Source organism: Scardinius erythrophthalmus (genome assembly GCF_964197995.2).
Source record: "Scardinius erythrophthalmus genome assembly, chromosome: 14".
NCBI lineage: Eukaryota > Metazoa > Chordata > Actinopteri > Cypriniformes > Leuciscidae > Scardinius > Scardinius erythrophthalmus.
This window is the reverse complement of record NC_138234.1, coordinates 801,085-820,590: the sequence shown is the minus strand read 5'-3', so window position 1 is coordinate 820,590 and position 19,506 is coordinate 801,085. Positions and strand designations below refer to the sequence as shown.

The 19,506-nt window shown below is 39.4% G+C and overlaps 1 protein-coding gene across 1 annotated transcript; it reads right to left on the bottom strand.

The window, feature by feature from the left end:
- Window positions 1-6,160: 6,160 nt before the first annotated feature.
- Window positions 6,161-18,492, bottom strand: LOC308701494 (myosin heavy chain, fast skeletal muscle-like). The gene is made up of 41 exons (XM_081383814.1): window positions 18,476-18,492; window positions 16,931-16,972; window positions 16,389-16,601; window positions 16,111-16,254; window positions 15,875-16,031; window positions 15,594-15,621; window positions 15,114-15,225; window positions 14,942-15,034; window positions 14,787-14,850; window positions 14,603-14,701; window positions 14,416-14,519; window positions 14,102-14,240; window positions 13,903-14,021; window positions 13,649-13,798; window positions 13,390-13,560; window positions 13,008-13,314; window positions 12,796-12,869; window positions 12,629-12,716; window positions 12,440-12,557; window positions 12,195-12,318; window positions 11,966-12,102; window positions 11,621-11,876; window positions 11,292-11,534; window positions 11,031-11,207; window positions 10,789-10,934; window positions 10,609-10,699; window positions 10,110-10,499; window positions 9,840-9,966; window positions 9,576-9,694; window positions 9,293-9,489; window positions 9,025-9,208; window positions 8,774-8,939; window positions 8,560-8,684; window positions 8,141-8,449; window positions 7,828-8,031; window positions 7,608-7,733; window positions 7,030-7,200; window positions 6,829-6,933; window positions 6,650-6,745; window positions 6,408-6,539; window positions 6,161-6,287 (listed from the first exon to the last, which is right to left on the bottom strand). Exons 3-41 carry the CDS (start codon window positions 16,587-16,589, stop codon window positions 6,270-6,272), a joined length of 5,811 nt encoding a protein of 1,936 aa, XP_081239940.1. The 5' UTR covers window positions 16,590-16,601; window positions 16,931-16,972; window positions 18,476-18,492; the 3' UTR covers window positions 6,161-6,269.
- Between the last annotated feature and the right edge of the window lie 1,014 nt (window positions 18,493-19,506).

Below are 19,506 nucleotides of genomic sequence, written 5' to 3'. Positions count from 1 at the left end.
ATGCTGTTATGTAGCTACAGCTGGCAAAAAGACTGTTTAAATATGAATCGCGTTTCTTTGTATGAATGAATGAATGCACAGATGCGCGCTGTTTATGTAGCTACAGCTGGCAAAAATACTGTTTAAAAATGAATCGCGTTTCTGTGTGTGAATGAATGAACAGCTTTTACCAAACTCTATTGATATACTGAGATGAGTAAAAATCGGATAGATTAGATTATAAAGTTTTTACTGTAAAATACTGCCACATCAAATAAACTTATAATGTTGCCAATTTCTGCTCATATGAATTGAATTACGTATGATAAAATGCATACTTTAGTTTTTACAAAGAAAGATTACACAGGTTATACAATTACAACAACAATTAAAATTGTAACAATATTTCCATTTTAATAAAATAGCAAAAAAAAAAAATATATATATATATATACATACAAGGATAGATGTAAACAAAATCTTAAAAGGTCAATATAAGCTTTCTCTTTAAATAATTGTATTATGCTTTATTAGTGACACATTTGGGTAGAGAATATATTCCAGATCTGAAAATACAGTATGAGAATTAACTGCACAATTACTAGAAATGTTTACCTTTGATATTATACAATTTGCAAGCACAATTTGAGAAAAAAACAACAACAACTGTGAACCAATTATATATATATATTGTCCTTGCATTCTTTCTTGTGGCTCAGTCACACACCTTAATGAAAGGCTCATTACGTATGCAGCCTCATTATGCGGGGGCCCATTGTCTCCTCAGGTGTGAATCACGCCCACCCGCATATTGCCTTTCCAAACAAAAAGTGTCGTACAAAATTTCAATCAATGTATTGTTTTATGTGAATGATTAGGAAGGATGATTTTCACATCATTTTGAAGAAAAAACTCTAGGCGACAAAATGCATTATTCAGAAGTCTTATTGACACATATTTAGTATGTGTTTTGTGGCCTTATTTCAGACATTTTAATTTTTAGTTTTTTCAATAACCATGCATAAACATTATTTTCTCAAAAATACAAACATGTACATACATATTGCTCACATATTATGGTAGCCCTGTTTGTGCTAAATAGAGTGTAATTACACCTTTGCCATTAATATGTTTATAAGCAACTGAAAAAAGCACAAATGTAAGAGCATGTCAGAACATCTCAAGGACCCCAAAAACACCTTAGACCCCAGAGGGTTAAAGCCTCTCTGTAAGTAATTGAGCTCTCTTTCCATGAAATGCGAAATACCTCTTGTTTTGTTTCCTTCCAGTTGCGCTCCATCTCTCTGGCTGCTCTCTTAAGGGCCTGAGTGTGCTCATTGTACCACGGCGTTGGACTATTTTCTTTAATCTTCTTTAAGCGCAACGGAGCAACTGTGTCTAAAGTGCTAGAAAAGAGAGAGTTAAAAGTTTCTGTCGCAATATCGAGTTCTTCTAAGCTATCTGGGATGCTGAGATGATAAAACTGATCAGGAAGATTATTAATAAAGCAATCTTTAGTGGCAGAAGTGATAGGTCTAACATATTTGTAACACGGAGTCGACTTTGTAGCCTTGGCTAAATTAAGTTTACACGAGACTAGATAAGGATCTGAGATGTCATCGCTCTGCTGCAGAATTTCAACGGAATCATATATATCAGTATAATCAGTATAATTACGACAATGAGTAGGTCCTAACACGTGTTGTCTAACTCCAATAGAGTTAAGAATGTCTTTAAATGCCAATCCCAATGCATCTTTTTCGTTATCTACATGTATATTAAAATCACCAACAATTAGGACTTTATCTGCAGCCAGTACTAACTCTGATAGAAAATCAGCAAATTCTTTGATAAAGTCTGTATGGTGCCCTGGTGGCCTGTATACAGTAGCCAGCACAAATCTCAAATGTGATTTATCATTTACACTATATATTGCTACATTAAGCACCAACACTTCTAAAGAATTATATTTGAAACTAGACTTCTTAGTAATTCTGAAAATATGACTATAAATTACAGCAACACCTCCCCCTTTGCGTTTCAGACGAGGCTCATGTTTATAACAGTAATCTTGCGGGGTGGACTCATTTAAAGTAATCGTTTGGTTTTAGCCAGGTTTCTGTCAAACACAGCACATCTAGGTTATAGTCTGAAATCTTATCAATAACAATGAGTGCTTTTGAAGTAAGCGATCGAATATTCAGCAACCCAAGCTTTATCATTTGCTCATCTGTATTATAGCTGTTTTTTATTTGTATAACATCAATTAAAATTTTACCCTTATATGGGTTTGGAAGTTTTTTGTTTGTCCTAATTCGGGGAACATACACAGTCTCTATATGATGATAGCTAGGTGAAAGAGGCTCTATGTGATGTGATTTATCTGACCTTGATGATGCGAGGCCGCTAGCAGACGGTCGGTTTAGCCAGTCTGTCTGCTTCCTGACCTGAGCCCCAGATTGTCATGTTTGAGCTCTATGAAGACTATGTGCCATATTACTAGAGAGAAGAGCAGCACCATCCCAGGAGGGATGGATACCATCTCTTTTCAACAGGTCAAGTCTGCCCCAAAAACTTTTCCAATTGTCTATGAATTTGTATATTGTTTTGCGGACACCACTTAGACAACCAGCCATTGAGTGAGGACAATCTACTAAGTGTCTCATCACTCCTGCGAACAGGAAGGGGGCCAGAGCAAATTACAGTGCTTGACATCGTACTTGCGAGTTCACACACCTCTTTAACATTAATTTTAGTGACCTCCGACTAGGATAGGTGTATCTCCCCAGCCCTATTATCTAAAATTTTAATGTAGCGATTTAAATGGTCCTTTTGCTTTATAGCTCTTTTGCACATAGCATAGATATAGATATATTCACTATAAATGTTTTCATAGCATTCAGATGGCATGTTTGTTTGAAGGACAGCATTGGGCAGGATGTGGAATAGTGTGTTTTGTCAATAACATTTAAAAAGTTATTAAAAAAAAAATCTGATTAATCAAAGAAATAATCAGCCAACTAATCGATTATCAAAATATTTATTAATTGCAGCCCTACAAAACTGTTATACTTGCACTACTGTTATGACTAGAGTCTCTGTTGCACAATAGTGTACAGACCTGAGAAAATTAATTAACTAAGTTACTACATCATTTAGAAACAAGATGTATTTGACACTAGGGGTGGGTAAAAACTAGTGCTGCACGATTAATCATATCGCAATTGCAATGTCAAGCCTATGCAATTATATGAAATAAATAAATGCATGTGTGGACATAACAACCCATTCTCTCTGAAAGCTGTTTGCCCATTTTCTACACCGCTAATAAAAAGAAGACCAGTCAGCTTCAGTTTAGGCAGTGGCACGTGTGGCGCGTATGGTTACGTCGTGGCTTTTTCCAGTGTGCAGCGCGGAGAACAGGTGAAGATGATGCCGAGCAGACGGACACTGAACTGGTGGCCAGAAAAAAAATACCTCTGTTGTATGGCGATATTTTGGCTATAAGATAACCGACACTGAGCAGAGAGAGCAGGGCTGCCAACTCTCACTCATTCAGCGTGAGACTCACTCAATCAACACTTTTCACACACTCTCATGCCACACATCAATTTTCTCACGCAGAGAAAAATCGCGAAGCAAAGAAGACACTGACACCGACAGACTAGACAGAGCAGGTTACTTTTGGTAGGAACAAATTGACAGCCCTCAGATTCTGTCAATTTTATCACGAAATTCAAACAATAGCGTTTTGGCGCTTGTAAATGTGATGTGACAGATTGTGGTTGTGAACCGATCATCTCTTACTCTTTAATAGTTAATAGTAAATCAACACGAATGAACAATAGGTGTGTTGAAAGATACAGTACAGCTTACCGAAATGTTTATGCCTCATACATAATATCGATCAATCAGTGTTTTTCAACTGCGGAAAGAGGTCAATAAAACAGCTGGAGAAAAATATGTCCCATAACGTTACATTTACCTCAGGAATGCCATTTGATAGCACGTTAGTTGGCTAGAGAAAGGAGAGAGAGAGAGAGGAGTATTTTGCTAAATATGTGCACTATATTAAATATTTATTATATTTTTACTTATATCATTAAAATATTGCAACGTTGTTATTATAGCCTAGTAAAAACCACATTATATTTAATTTGAGTTGTTATTTTTAACCTTAAATAATAATACCAGCTGACAGGGCTCTGTATGTTTACAGCATTGGTGAGATATTTAGTTTTTTTAATTGAAATCTTGAAATTTGTGTCAAGCAATAATAAAAACAGTAGCCTACCAGTGATTGTACCTTGTAAACATTGTAACATGTTGTCACTAACCTTGACAAATTTCTGTTTAGCTACCAAATGATTTGACAAACACAATACACTTTTACAGTTGAGAAATACACATTTCAGAATTATCACTAATCTGTGAGGGCATTTTTCTTGAGAACCAAGCAAGTTGACTCATGAAACCATTTGTTTATTATATCGCAAACACAATATTGACCTCAATAATCGCAATATGACATTTTCCCCAAATCGTGCAGCCCTAGTAAAAACATTGTTTTATTTGATGCATCACAATCCTGATCTTTTAGTTTTTGCTTTTTCAGTTGCATCATAAAACTTGCCTAGTTATTGTTAAAGGGGGGGTGAAATGCTAATTTTCACTCAATCTCCTGTTAATCTTGAGCAGAGGTGTTAAGTCCAGGTTCAGAAAGTAAAAGTCCTCCTCAGTATTTTGTTCCAATCACCTGGATTTGCTAATTCAGCCAGGAGATAGAACTAATTAGTGAAATCAGCTGGCTGAGTTCATGGGTGGAATAAACATATGGCAGGACTTCTACTTTCTGACCCCTGGACTATACACCTCTGATCTTGAGTACCTATAGAGTAATATTGCATCCTTCATATCTCCAAAAAGTCTTTTGTTTTATTATATCATATTTTTGAAAGAAAGATAGGCTGTACCGAGTCTTTCCGGCAAAAAACGAGCGGCTGGGGGCGGGCCGTGTGGGCGAAGCTTAGCTGTGCTAACGCGCCGAGCTAGTGACAACACACAGAGACATTTGTTCAACAGTTTTACTCACCGTCCGGTTCCAACGCACGACCGCGAACCTTTATTTTGTGACTGCTCGATCCTTAAGCATTAGACGATCTGCAAATCCGTCGATTTGGGCTTTGTTTATAAAACAATCATCGTCAAAATGCAGGGAACAACAGTCTTACACAACTCCGTTTATGCTCAGGAAAACAAACTCCATCCACGGGTTCCTTAACGCTGGGTTCTTTGGGAATCTGTGCAGGGTTGTCTTGCCCTGGCAACCAAAAACACACTTCTTTGGTGACATTGACTTCCCAAAAGCCGGGCAGGGCGCTTTGATGGCGAACTGCTTTCACTCTCTTGCTCTGGTCTACGAGTGCGCGCGCGCCCGCGATCTTACCGGAGAAGTGTCCTTAGGACCCATATAAGGAAATTCCGCTCTATCTTACGTAAGACAGAGCCATACTCGAAAAAAACTTTCCGAAACTTGTGACAAACCGGAAGGAGTATTTTTGGAACAAAAATACTCCTTCAAACGTACAACTTAGTTTTTGAAACTTTGTCCATGTTTAGCATGGGAATCCAACTCTTTACCAGTGTAAAAAACTCAGTATGCATGAAATAGCATTTCACCCCCCCTTTAAACAAACATGGTCAATTTACCAGACAAGGAGCCAGCTCTGTCAAAGTTAAATTTAAGTGCATGAGAATATTTTGCAATAAATTTGCAATGCAGAGACATTTGTGACATTTGCCAAAACAAATTAATTTAAAGTGAAACTGAAACAGAAACCGGCAGTGAGCTCACATAACCTACCTCTCTCAATCGCCACAAATACCAAATGTTTCCATACCCGCAAAATTCTCATTCATCAATAAAAGTGAGAAGCTTGGACTGTATAGCTTTGTATTATGTTTGACAGATGAAATTATTTTTAATTTAGCTGAATTTTAAAATGAGTATTTTGAGGTATTGAGTAAATGAGGTATTTACACACCTGTAAATTTGGTAGAAACTTTCCTAAGCGACATAAATTGCATTCAAGGTATGAATTCTTTTTTATTAGTCCATGCACTCTCTGAGAATTGAACCCTTGATCTTGACATTGGTGCCATGCTCTACCAGTCTACAATACAGACAGACAGAGAGCGCCTTGATAAACTGCATTTAATGGACATGTAAGACACAGTACAAGTCAGTCATATTATATGCTTGCTTGTAGATGTGGTGTGATGTCTCATCTTCATTCTTCATCCTTGCTCTGCAGTAAATAAAAATACATTAAGTTGCATGTTTTTTTCCCCAGTCAGAAACACATGTATATTAAGCAGTGTACTTTAAGATGAACCCCCTACCCCTTTTGCAAAAAAATTCACAATACCTTTCCAACTTCACGGCTCTTGGCCCTCAGCTTGTTGACCTGGGACTCTGCGATGTCAGCGCGCTCCTGAGCCTCCTCCAGCTCATGCTGCACCTTTCTGTACCTGGACAGGTGAGTGTTGGCCTGCTCCTCCTGTTATGATTACTCAAGATATTCAACCCATTGCATTGCAGTGCATACATGGCACTGGACGTTCTTGTCAATAGTAAAACTTCACGCTCAAGATTTGAAATTAGACTTACAGCTTCTTCAGACTGGCGCTTGTAGGCCTTCACTTTCAGCTGCAGCTTGTCTACCAGATCCTGCAGTCGGGTCACGTTCTTCTTGTCTTCCTCAGTCTTTGGGTGTAAATATTGGTCATGGTCTTAGTTAAACTGTATATTGTAAACGGTGGTAAATTTCTAATTAAAAGTAGTTTTACCTGGTAGGTAAGTTCCTTCACTCTCCTCTCGTATTTGCGCACTCCTTTCACAGCATCTGCTCCACGTCTCTGCTCGGCTTCAACTTCAGACTCTAACTCGCGCACCTTCAGTAGAGAGTTATTGTTTTGCCTGTCAAATCTCTGCCACGACCAGTATATCTAAGAATGAGTTTTGTTAAGCTCCTGAACACTCAAATTTACCCTGGACTCCAGTTTCTGGAGCTGTTTCTTTCCACCCTTCATGGCCAGACTTTCGGCCTCATCCAGACGGTGCTGCAGGTCTTTGACAGTCACCTCCAGGTTCTTCTTCATCCTCTCCAGGTGAGCACTTGTGTCCTGCTCCTTCTTCAGCTCCTCAGCCATCATGGCAGCCTGAAATATAAGCCAATTTAAGTTAACTAACCTATTTAGATGGGCAGTTGTGGCCTAATGGTTAGAGTCAGACTTGTAACCCGAAAGTCGAGGGTTTGATTCTCAATACCAGCAGGTAATGACTGAGGTGCCCTTCAGCAAGCCACATAACCCCCAATCGCTCTCTGGGTGCCACAACAAAAAATGGCTGCTCATTGCTCCTGATGTGTGTGCCCCAACTCTAACTTGGATTGGTTAAATGGAGAGGACAAATTCTGAGTATGGGTTACCATACTTAGTCTTCACTTTCCTTCACTTCATAGCTAAAAATACCTTTTATGAATATTCCCTTTGTTACCACATGAACCTAAACACAAAGTCAAATAACTGTTTAAATTAGAATAGAGAAGCAGAATGTAAACACTCACATCAGTGATGGCCTTCTTGGCCTTCTCCTCAGCATTTCTGGCCTCCTGGACTGAATCTTCAACCTCACCTTGAACCTGGACCAGATCAGTCTCAAGCTTCTTCTTGGTGTTAATAAGACTTGTATTCTGTGGGATGTAAGCAGTTAGTTTAGTGTACATTATAAATGAAAGTTTATCATGTATCCTGAATTTGTTCCAAGTATTTAGTCATTTTTTGTACTTGTGAGTGCAGCAGTCCCACACGCTCGCTGGCATCAACCAGCTCTTGCTCCGCCACTTTGCGGCCTCTCTCTGTTTGCTCCAGTGCAGCTCTCAGCTCCTCAATCTCTGCTTGCATCAGGTTATTCCTGCGCTCCACCATGGCCACCTGTTCCTTCATGTCCTCCTGTCCTCTGAGAGCTTCATCAAGGTGCAGTTGGGCATCCTGTGGCAACATTCTTTCTTTGTTAGTTCTCTTGCTTTGGTTCATGTATCATATTAAAATTGTCAAACATTCAATTCTTAATACAATTCCACGTTCCACAGAAAGATACCTTGAGTTGGCCTTGGACATTCCTGAGCTGTTTCTGGGCCTCAGCAGCCTGGCGGTTGGCATGACTCAGCTGGACCTCCATCTCATTCAGATCTCCCTCCATCTTCTTTTTGACTCTCAGGGCATCATTTCTGCTCCTGATCTCAGCGTCCAGAGTGCTCTGCATGGAATCGATCACTCTTTGGCTGTTCCTCTTGATCTGTTCCATCTCCTCATCCTTCTCAGCAATCTTCCTATCAATCTCGCTCTTCACCTGGTTCAGCTCCAGCTGCACACGAAGAATCTTGGACTCTTCATGCTCCAGGGTGCCCTGATGGATAGTTAAAGTAAAAATTAAATCAACCTGGTAGAAAAATTGTGTAATGTTCACCATGTTAGAATAGAATTTTTCCATGGTTTGACAGTTTTAAATAACAGTACTTCAGCTTCTTCAAGCGCAGTCTGGATCTCTGTTTTCTCAGACTCCACTGTCTTCTTTGCCTTTTCCAGTTCATGAATCGTCTTTCCAGTCTCTCCAAGCTGCTCGGTGAGGTCAGAAATCTCCTCTAAAGGGTTTAAAAAGCAGAAATGTAAACATTTGTTTAAATGCATCTCTTTTTTTAGTCTTTGGTGTACAAAAATAAAGTTGCATTACGTTGCAGATTCTTGTTCTCCCTCTTCAGTGTCTCGAGGTGGTCAAGAGTTTCCTCGTAGGAGTTCTTCATTTTGAAAAGCTCAGTGCTGAGAGAACGAGCTTCTTTCTGAGCACCTTCTAGTTCAGCCTGACTTTCCTCATACTTTTGTTTCCACTCTGCTAGCACCTGAAAATGAAAGAAATGTAGTCATTGTTAATTAGTCCTCGGTTCATCAGTGTTTAGGTTTATAGGTTATCCATGTCTTTCTTACCTTGTCAAAGTTTCTCTGCTTCTTGTCAAGGTTGGCTGCCAATGCATTTGCCCTCTCCACATCAATCATGAGATCCTCTACTTCACCCTGCAGTCTCTGTTTGGTCTTTTCCAGAGAGGCACACTTTGAGTTCACCGCCTCAATGGATTCTTCAGCATCCTGCAGACGCTGGGCCAGCTTTTTCCTGAGGAAGTGATATGAAATGATGAAATCTGACTAATATTTTTCATAATAAATGTAGGAAGACTTTTTCCAATGATGTATTTACTTGGATTCCTCAAGCTCCTCAGTGCGCTGGATGGCATCAGTCTCATATTTGGTTCTCCACTGAGCCACTTCACTGTTGGCCTTAGACATTCCACGCTGGAGTTCAGCTTTGGCCTCCTGCTCTTCCTCAAACTGCTCTCTGAGCAAATCACAGTCATGGCGGGCAGACTGAACCCCATGGGCCAGAGCGTTCTTGGCCTTGAAGTAAAAATGTTTCCTTTTATTGTATACTGCTATGTTCATGGCTATTCACGGTACTTGGTAACAGAAAATTCGGTACATACCTTAACCTCTTCTTCAATATGTCTTTTGAGTTCCTCAATCTGCTGAGTATAAGCTTGTTTGCCTCTTGTCAATTGAGAAACAAGAGTTTCTTTCTCCTCCAATTGACGGCCAAATTCCCCTAGTATGAGACAATGGGTAATTTATATAAGTGTCCACAAGAGCTTGTATGATGTCAGTATTGGGTTTTTGCATCACAGGTTTTTGCTCAGTTCTGTGCATGGTGTATTCAATGTGTGCGTGGTATATTTAGTTTATTTACGTACCGTTTTCAGTTTGCAGCCTTGCCCTCTGTCCATTTAAATCATTAAGTTGGCGTACAAACTCATCATTTTTGGTTTTTAGCTCACTTGCTTGGTCTTCTAATGTCCGGCACATTTTTTCAAGGTTTGCCTACAATAATTATTAAAAGTTTTAAAACTTTTTGACCTCTTTGTGTTTTTTTTGGCACTTATTTATATTTCAAGCTGCTAAAGTTAAAGTAGTTTTGTAAAACTAAAAATAAATCTTCACTTAAAGTTTTCTCAATAGCATACCTTTGCTTTAGCCACAGCCTCCATGTTACTTGTCAAGTCATCAATCTCCATCTTGTATTCACTCTTCTCCTTCTCCAGCTTCTGTTTGACCCGCTGAAGGTTGTCGATCTGTTCTCCGAGTTCAGCCACACTGTCCGCCTGCTTCTTCCGGAGAGCAGCAGCCGTTGCTTCATGCTGCAAGGTGGACTCTTCCAGATCACGACGCAACTTCTGGAATTCAGCTTCACGCTTCTTGTTCATCTCAATCTGGGCAGAAGTGGCACCACCAGCTTCCTCAAGCCTCTCACTGATCTCTTCAAGTTCCCTGGAGAGATCAGCTCTCTGCTTCTCCACTTTAGCACGAGCAGCTCGCTCGGCCTCAATTTCCTCCTCCAGCTCCTCTATACGGGCCTAAAGAAAGAAATAAAAATTAATTATCCAGTGATATTTGTAATGCGGGTTATCCCAGCTATGCATCTACTTCACAGTTTCACATAGAAATGATTAAGATTAGGGTTACCTGAAGTTCTTTGATCTTCTTCTGAAGCTGTGCTCCCAAAGACTGTTCATCCTCAATCTTGCTGAGAAACTGACTTATCTCAAAGTCTTTCCTGTTTTTAAAGTATTGTTTTTTAAAATATGCCGAATACTTACTTTTTGTAAAATGTGTGTAATTGTGTACAGACTAATGTCCACTCACTTTTTGATCTTCTCTTCTGATTGCTGTTTGTCATTCTCCAGGTCCATTATGGACTCCTGGGCCAGTTTCAGATCACCTTCTAGCTTTCTCTTGGCTCTCTCAAGGTCCATACGGAGCTTCTTCTCCTGCTCCAGTGAGCCCTCAAGCTATTGTCACAGAAACCAGAGCATTAATTATGGTATAGAGACACAACATTCATTTCCTATTGATTTATGTTCTTATTCTCATGCCAAATATCTTACATCATCCACTTGCTGCTCAAGCTTTGTCTTAGATTTAGTCAGAGTGTTGACTTTGTCTTCCTCTGCCTGAAGGTCATCAAGAGTCTGCTGGTGTGCCTCTTGGAGGGCTTTCTTCTCTTTGGTCAGCTTGGCAATGCTCTCATCCTGAGAGGCCATCTCCTCTGTCAGGTTTTTCACCTAAATGGAAACATTGTTCACTGGTTTCATCCTCAAGATCCTGAACAGTCAGCAGTGTGAAGAACATGTGAAAATATTATTGACCTTATTTTCTGTTGCATGTTTCTCCTTCTCCACTTTGGCCAAGGTGAGCTCCAGGTCGTCAATGTCTTTCTTCAGTTCAGAGCATTCGTCCTCCAGTTTCCTCTTCTTGGCAGTCAGTTCAGCATTGATTTCCTCTTCATCCTCCAGTCTCTCGCTTGTCTCTTTGAGTTTGGCCTCGAGCTGGATCTTGCTTTTAATGAGACCTTCACATCTCTCCTCAGCATCAGAGAGGTTTTCAGCTTCCTGTTCATTGAGATGGATTTAGCTTAGTGGCTTTTGTTCATAGCTTTAGCATTTACATTAGGATCAATAAGAGCTGAAATACTCACAGATGTTACTTGAAGTAGAAGGTCGTTTTTCTCCTGAAGAAGTGACACCATTTTTTCTTCAAGCTCCTTCTTTTTAGCTAATGCCTTTGTTAGATCCTCCTTCATTTTCTCAAAGTTATCCTTCATGGCTGCCATTTCTTTCTCAGTCTCTGCACTCTTTAGAAGAGGCTTGATCTTGAAGTACAGCTTCATCCATGGCCAATGTTTCACATTCATGAATGAGCGGATGTTGTATTGGATGGAATAAATTGACTCTCTGGGAGACGGAGTTTCTGGTTTTAGTTTAACAAAAATATTCAATTTTATTTATTTAATTGTAAATGAAATAATGTTTATTTCACTCACCTCCGCTCCATCATTTTGACAAACTCCTTCCTCATGAGGAAGCCACGACAACGAGCCTGAGTCATGGTAACCAGCGCTGCTAGTTTCTCATCTCTCATCTCCTCAAGTGTACCCAACAGACCAGCTTTGAAGAACACCTGCAAGAATATATAATGATGTTTCCTGTATATTATGGAAGCCATTCTCCTCTTTTGTAGATTTGAGTTTAACCATTTGTTGTGCAGCTCACCTTGGTGTGTCCAAACTTGTATTGGGTGTGGTCAACATCAATAGAGCCCAAGAGTTTCTCTGAAGCCTTTTTGTTGTCAATGAACTGTCCCTCAGGGATGACGCTAGCATTTAATACTTTGTATCTAGAGGACAGTCAGAGGAGAGTCATGTTTTTGTGAAGCAAATAAAAAATGGTCATAAGAGGATGAAGATAAGATGTGGTGCATCATCTCTAATTCAGTGGTTGCAAAAAGGTGTCTTTACCTCTGCTTGAAGTCACCATAGAGGATTCTGCTGGGGAAACCCTTCCTGCAGATTCTGATGCCCTCCAGCACACCATTACACCTGAGCTGGTGGATGACCAGGAAGTTCTCCATCAGACCTGCAATGAAAATGTTCTTAAGGTTCCAGAGATATTTTCAAAACCTTTGAGTCTTCAGAGATTAGGATTACCTGGAGTCTTGGACTCATTAGGAATCAAGCAGCGCACAAAGTGAGGGTGAGTGCTCCTCAGGTTAGTCATCAGCTTACCCAAGTTCTCCTGTGGAAACGTTTGTCATCAGTCTAATCTTTAATGGTGTAAAAAATTCACATTCTTCATTAAAAGATAATCTGTTTACCCTGAAAAGTGCAGACACTGTCTGGAAGGAACCACCCTTCTTCTTGCCTCCCTTTTTTCCACCTCCTCCCTCAGCTGTTTTATGTCAGTGAATGAAATTGTTTTTTTATTGTCTTTGTGTTGATTTCCATCAACCCTTTCATTATATCACTATTAGATAATGTCTAATTGCATCATAACACAAAGGAATTGAGGAAATGCAAATGTTCGTACCATCAGCAGCTCCATGAGCGGCATACAGGAAGGCCAGCACTTTGAGCGATGACTTTTGGTAGAGTTGCACGACAGAGTCGTTCAGTGGATCCTTGTTCTTGTCCAACCAGCCAGCAATGTTGTAGTCCACAGTGCCGGCGTAGTGGACCAGAGAGAAGTGGGCTTCTGCCTTACCTTTGGCAGGCTTGGGCTTCTGGAAAGCTGGACATTTGCCCAGATGCTGATCATATAGCTTGTTTTTGAAGCTTGTGTCTGTAGCCTTGGGGAACATGCACTCCTCTTCAAGGATGGAGAAGATGCCCATTGGCTGTTGAAGAAATATTCATGCTCAAGTACAGGCACAATATGAATAATCATTTTAATTTGCTGAATGTCCTCTTACCTTCTCAATGAGCTCAATGCAGGCAGCCAAGTCCATACCAAAGTCAATGAACTCCCATTCAATGCCTTCTTTCTTGTACTCCTCTTGCTCCAGAACAAACATGTGGTGGTTGAAGAACTGTTGCAGTTTCTCATTTGTGAAGTTGATGCAAAGCTGCTCCAAGCTGTTGAACTGACAATTAAGCAGAGGCAAGTTATTACTATTGTCTATTATTTTTTATATCCTGATTGTTACAGAGACTTTGATAGCTTAAGCTCACATCAAAGATCTCAAATCCAGCGATGTCCAGCACACCAATGAAGAACTGTCTTGGCTGCTTTGTGTCCAACATCTCATTAATACGGACAACCATCCACAAGAACATTTTCTCATAGACAGACTTGCAGAGCGCAGAGACTGCGTTGTTCACCTAAGAAATTCAAAGGTCAGCGTAGATCATATCATTACTCTTTTACTTCCCAAGACAACTATGAATGTCTACGAGACACTTTATTCGAGTAGATAAGTGATCACCTGTGGTACTGTCTGGCCTTTGGTCACCATCTCATTCCCGACCTTCACTCTGGGGTAACACAGAGCTTTCAGCATGTCAGCGGAGTTGAGGCCCATGAGGTAGGCGATTTTATCAGCCACTGAGGAAGTTTTACGCATTATTGTCACTAATGAAGTGAACGTTTACATGTTTATAGTATGTGCTAATTGTACGTCTTACCCTCTGTGCCATCAGGCTCGGCCTGCTCTTCTCTCTGCTTCTGTTTAAACTTCATGCCTCCATGATGCATCACAGCTCCTGTCAGCTTGTAGATGCTGATTTTCTCATCAGCAGTGAAGCCCAGGATGTCAATGGCAGTCTGTTTTTATATGACCAAATGAATCTCACATTATTCTTTAGCGAGTCAAAAAGAAGGGTATTTTATGTCATTCAGTTTATTGTAGTGTTTTTTGGATGTTTGTTTGCTCAGATAAATTTAATAAAATATGAAAATACAGCTTCTGCTAATAATTATAATGTAGTTGTCCACATACATCTGTGGCAATGAACTCCTCCACATCATTGATACTCTTGACAGTGATTTCGCCCTGGCTGATCATTGGATAGTCGTAAGGGTTGGTGGTGATGAGCAGGGCCTCTGTAAAGAGTTGATGTGCAGTGTCTTAACAGTGTTCTCAAACATGGAAATAAATGAAATGCACAGTACTGTAGATTTCTCACCGAGCAGCTCTGGCTTGTGTCCGGTCATGAGCTGGTAGAAGATGTGGTAGCTCCTCTCCGCAGACAGCTGGAATGTTACTCTTGACTTTTCCAGCAGATCTTCCAAAAAATAATAATAATAAATAAATAAATCCACATTTTTGCCTTCACATTAAACATTTATATTTTGTCAGTGTTGACTCACAAGTTTCAATATCAGCTGAGGCCAGTTTTCCAGTGGTCCCAAAGTGAATTCGGATGAATTTACCCTAAGCAGATTGAAATATTTAGAAGTTTCGAATTTCCCAGCTTTGGAATGTTAACTGAATTTGTACAATTCATCTGGCCACAGCAACTTACAAAACGAGAAGAGTTGTCATTTCTCACAGTCTTGGCATTTCCATAAGCCTCCAGCAGAGGGTTGGCTGCAATGATTTGATCCTCTAGCGACCCCTGGTGAGTAGTTAAGTAATTTCATCATGCAGAATAATTTGTTCACTATACTTTGAATGATATTCGATTATTTAGTCACCTTCATTTTGCCAGGGGTAGGTTCTGCCTTCTTTCCACCAGAAACAGCGATTGTCGCAAAGTACTGGATGACACGTTTGGTGTTGACAGTCTTTCCTGCACCAGATTCTCCACTGAGTGGACATGTTAAAGAATATTATAAATTATGTGATATGTTGGCTTTTTGTAAGTGCTTCTTTAAAATCCATAAATGTCAGACGTGAAACCTGCATGCACATGCATCATGCTGGCAGTGTGGTCTTAACCTTGTATACATGCAGCACTGTCAGTAAGCGGCTTTTCCCCACACCTTTCTGTTACTTTAGTTTTCCTGTCTTTCCCAGCACATGCCAATAAGAATGATGCTTATGCATTTACATGTTACAAGTTTTCAACAGCAGAAAAGGCAGGTGTTAAACTGTTTTCTCTCAATAGCTTAAACAATGTTAGCATTTACATGATGATTCTTATACAATAACTTTAATTATCATAGCCTACTTACGTGATCAGGACAGACTGATTCTCCCTGTCTGAAACATATTTAGTATTATTATAAATAAAACCGCTAAACAGATTATATTTTCAGTTTTTTGTTTTTTTTGTGTATCATATTTGTAACAAGATGTACACCACTACATAAATTACTCATAAGAGATCCATTAAGTAAAAAGAGTCCATTAAATAAAGAAATTGTAGGTGTATTAAGCAAAATGTAAGCAGGCTCAAGTTTAGCACAAGTTGATTGAATTGCAAAACGGATTGAAAATGTAAATCTCCACCTACCAGTGAGCATGAACTGGTAGGCGTTGTCGGAGATGGAGAAGATGTGAGGCGGGGCTTCAATCCTCTTTTTGCCTCTGTATCCATTCACAACGATTGTATCGTACACTGGGAGCCACTTGTAGGGATTGACGGTGACGCAGAACAAGCCAGAGTAGGTCTGAAACGGAGATAGATAGTCCAGTTTTATAATGCTGCCGCCCCATTCCAGGAATAAAATATGATTTGCTTAGACTTACGTAGATCATCCACGCTGCGTAACGCTCTTTGAGGTTATACAGCACAGTAGGCTCATTGAGGTGGGTCATCATGGCCATGTCCTCAATTTTGTCAAACTTAGGAGGATTCATGGGGAAGATTTCAGTGTCTTTCACCGTGATCGTCTATAAAGTTTTAAACATGGATGAGACATTTAGTACAAACGCTATATTTGTTTCACCTTGCAAGTAGTTTTATAGTCCACAGCATCATGTAAAACTGTTTTACAGAAGATCAACACATTTTTAATTCTACTTACTTTCCCACACAGAGTTTTGACAGTAGCTTTGCCGCCTTCTCTACTAGCAAGAACACCCTTCAGGTACATCTCGCTCGGCTCTGACACGAAGAATGCCGTTTTGGCATCAAAGGGGGTGTTCTGAGCCTCTATTCTCTCTCTTTCCGGCTTCCGGAGGTAAATGGCCGCCGGGCCGAAGCACTCCATTTCACCATCTCCCATGGTTGCGGTTTACTGTGAGAAGAGAGCGAGAATGTGCAGAGGGATTTATACTTTCATAACTTCTAAATATTAAACAAATGCAAGTGGAATGAAACGTATTAATTCCTATGAATGTGGAGCGAAATGATTCTGCTCCATGTGAGTGTTTCTGAGCTTCTGTGTTCTAAAGCAGTTATTTTTTATCCTGAGCAACTCTCTTTTTACTCAACAAGTTTAACAATTAAAACAATTTGGTACTCTATTCAACCAACTGTTTGCTTCAGAACTGAGATTGGATCTCTTATTTTCTTAGCTTCTAAAATGAAAACCAATGATTATAAGTATGCATATATTTTGTTTACCTGCTGTCCTGTCCAGAGAGAATGTGTCTGAGGTTGGAGATGCTAAGAGAAAGGAAAAAAACTTGAGATGAATTACAAGTATAACTTGGACTAATTTAGTCAGATTATCAAAAGCATAATGATAGGGATGTCCCGATCCGATCCACGTCATCGGTATCGCGCCGATACTGTCCCAGAACGCTAGATCGGAGATCGGAGGGGAGAAAAAAATATGATCCGATACCTATTAGGGGTGGAACGGTACATGTATTCGTATTGAATCGAAACAGTACGTGCGTCACGGTTCGGTGCATTTACACGGAATAAAAATAAAACTTGTGTGCACATTAATTAATGTAATGCGGAACTACTGTTAGATACGCGCATAGACATGCGGGTTCTTTAGGGACACCTAATCTGTAGCCCCGCCTTAGCTCTGAACGCGCGTCTATTTCACTTCAAACGCTCGCTTTATACGCGCGAATGGATTCAAAATGTTCAAGCGTCGAAATAGACTCTATTCACGTTTGGTGTGAACGCAACATAATGAACAGGCTGCGATGTCAAGATTGCAATGCTGGAGTGTGTGTGTGTGTGTGTGTGTGTTTGTGTGTGTGTGTGTGTGTGTCAGAGAGAGAGAGAGAGAGGCACGGGCGCGATCTAACAGTGGAAACATAAAAACATACTCTGGCATTTTGTTCATACAGGACATCATTAAAACTACAAAAAATGTTTAGCCTACTTATATTTGTGTAAAACACAACATTGTGCTTTTGTCAAACTGTAAACTCTTGTCAAACTGTAACCTACAACTATCACCCATCCAAAATCTCACACACACACACACACACACACACACACACACACACACACACACACACACACACACACACACACACACACACTGTTTAAAAGCTAAAATTATCTAATCTTTTGGACATTCATCATATTGCATTGGTTTTCATTTCTTGTCCTAAAACAGAGCACTAATCTGTTTATTTTTAAGTTACACATTCTACATTGATTAAAAAAGAAAATCAAATGTGTTTTTAATGGTAGTATTATTTTATACAGAAAAAAAATATTTATAATTCAGATGAGAATAAAGTTAAAGTTAATTAAAATTTTAAGGAAACAAATATATTGATCTGAAATATAGCAGATTAATTTTAAATTAATTCAGGTACAATTACCTATATACTGGAGAAGTATTATTCTCCATTTGAGTGAGATGTTTTTATGTGGCTAATTGAGCAAAGTATATTTTATATATATTTTATGTATTATGTATATTTTATTAGTAGTAGTATTAGTTCAAGAATAAAATAACAATATCGGATTGATATCGGTATCGGCAAATAGCCAAAGCGGCGGCATCGGTATCGGAAGTGAAAAAGTGGTATCGGGACATCCCTACATATTGAACAGTGCATAGCCACACTCTAAACTCTTAAATAATCTAACTGATTACCATGTATCAGGGTTAGCCATTTAATCTCTAAACTGCAGAACACAAGTATGTGATATTATGTTAATAGTAGAAGGAGAGCATGATGAACAACTCACCCACCTTTGAGTTCCAGTCAGTCCTTAAAGGAGCCTGAAGCAGCTTCTTATATAGACAGAATAGTGTTCACTCAGCAAAACTCACTCACTGTATTTGGTCATGTATTTTAAGCTTCGATTCAACAGGAATTTTTGTTCAACTGATTGTCACGTTCATCAATATCATCACATTAGCCAAATATGTTATCACTATGATGTAATTAACTGTCCAGTCTTAATTAGATTTAGTTTTATTTAAAGGAAATATTGTGTTAGAAGAACAGATAATTGGGTTGAGATAATGGCAGTGAACCCTTCAGTAAGATGAGGTAAATTGTCACTAGATGAATTAAATATTTGAAAATAAGCCACCAATATTGAGATTAAAAATTAGACTTGATGTATTTATAGGTGCCACTTGTGATCAAGCGCCTTAACCTTGAGAAAGGGTTGTTATGTGAAGGGTATCAGTGACTGGAGTTCAGACATTGTTTAGGTCTTATGTAGAGCATAATCTTCTTCAAGTGCCTTGGCACTACAGTAGAGCCCAGTTTAGCCGTGGAGAAGCTCTCAAATGTCACTAGGATACTGTTCCCAGAAGCCTGGAAAGCTTTTCATGTGACAAAGCAGCAAATTTGGGCACAACAGTTGTCATTCTGTGAACTTGTGCATATGGTGACACTTTTGCTGAAGGCCTTGCGACAAGATCTGGCAGAATAATGATGTGTAGACAAACCTATGAAAAGGTGTGAGACGAGTCAATTTCATCATTCATAACTTTAGAAGTGTATTTTCTTCCCTGGTCATATTCCATATTAATAAAAGATAAAGGTAACTTGCAGTCAGTAGAATGTCTGTTCTAAATAAAATGTTAGCAGGTTTTAAGCAGACAGTCTACATATACTCTAATGAGAGTTAGTTGACATGTTGTTGACAAGTTACGTATAGTAAGTAGAATGTCTGGACCATCAAAATAAAGTGTTACTGTCTAATGTATATAGGGGTCTCTTTTAGACATCCTAATCAGGTGGATAATAGAAATAGCTTATAAA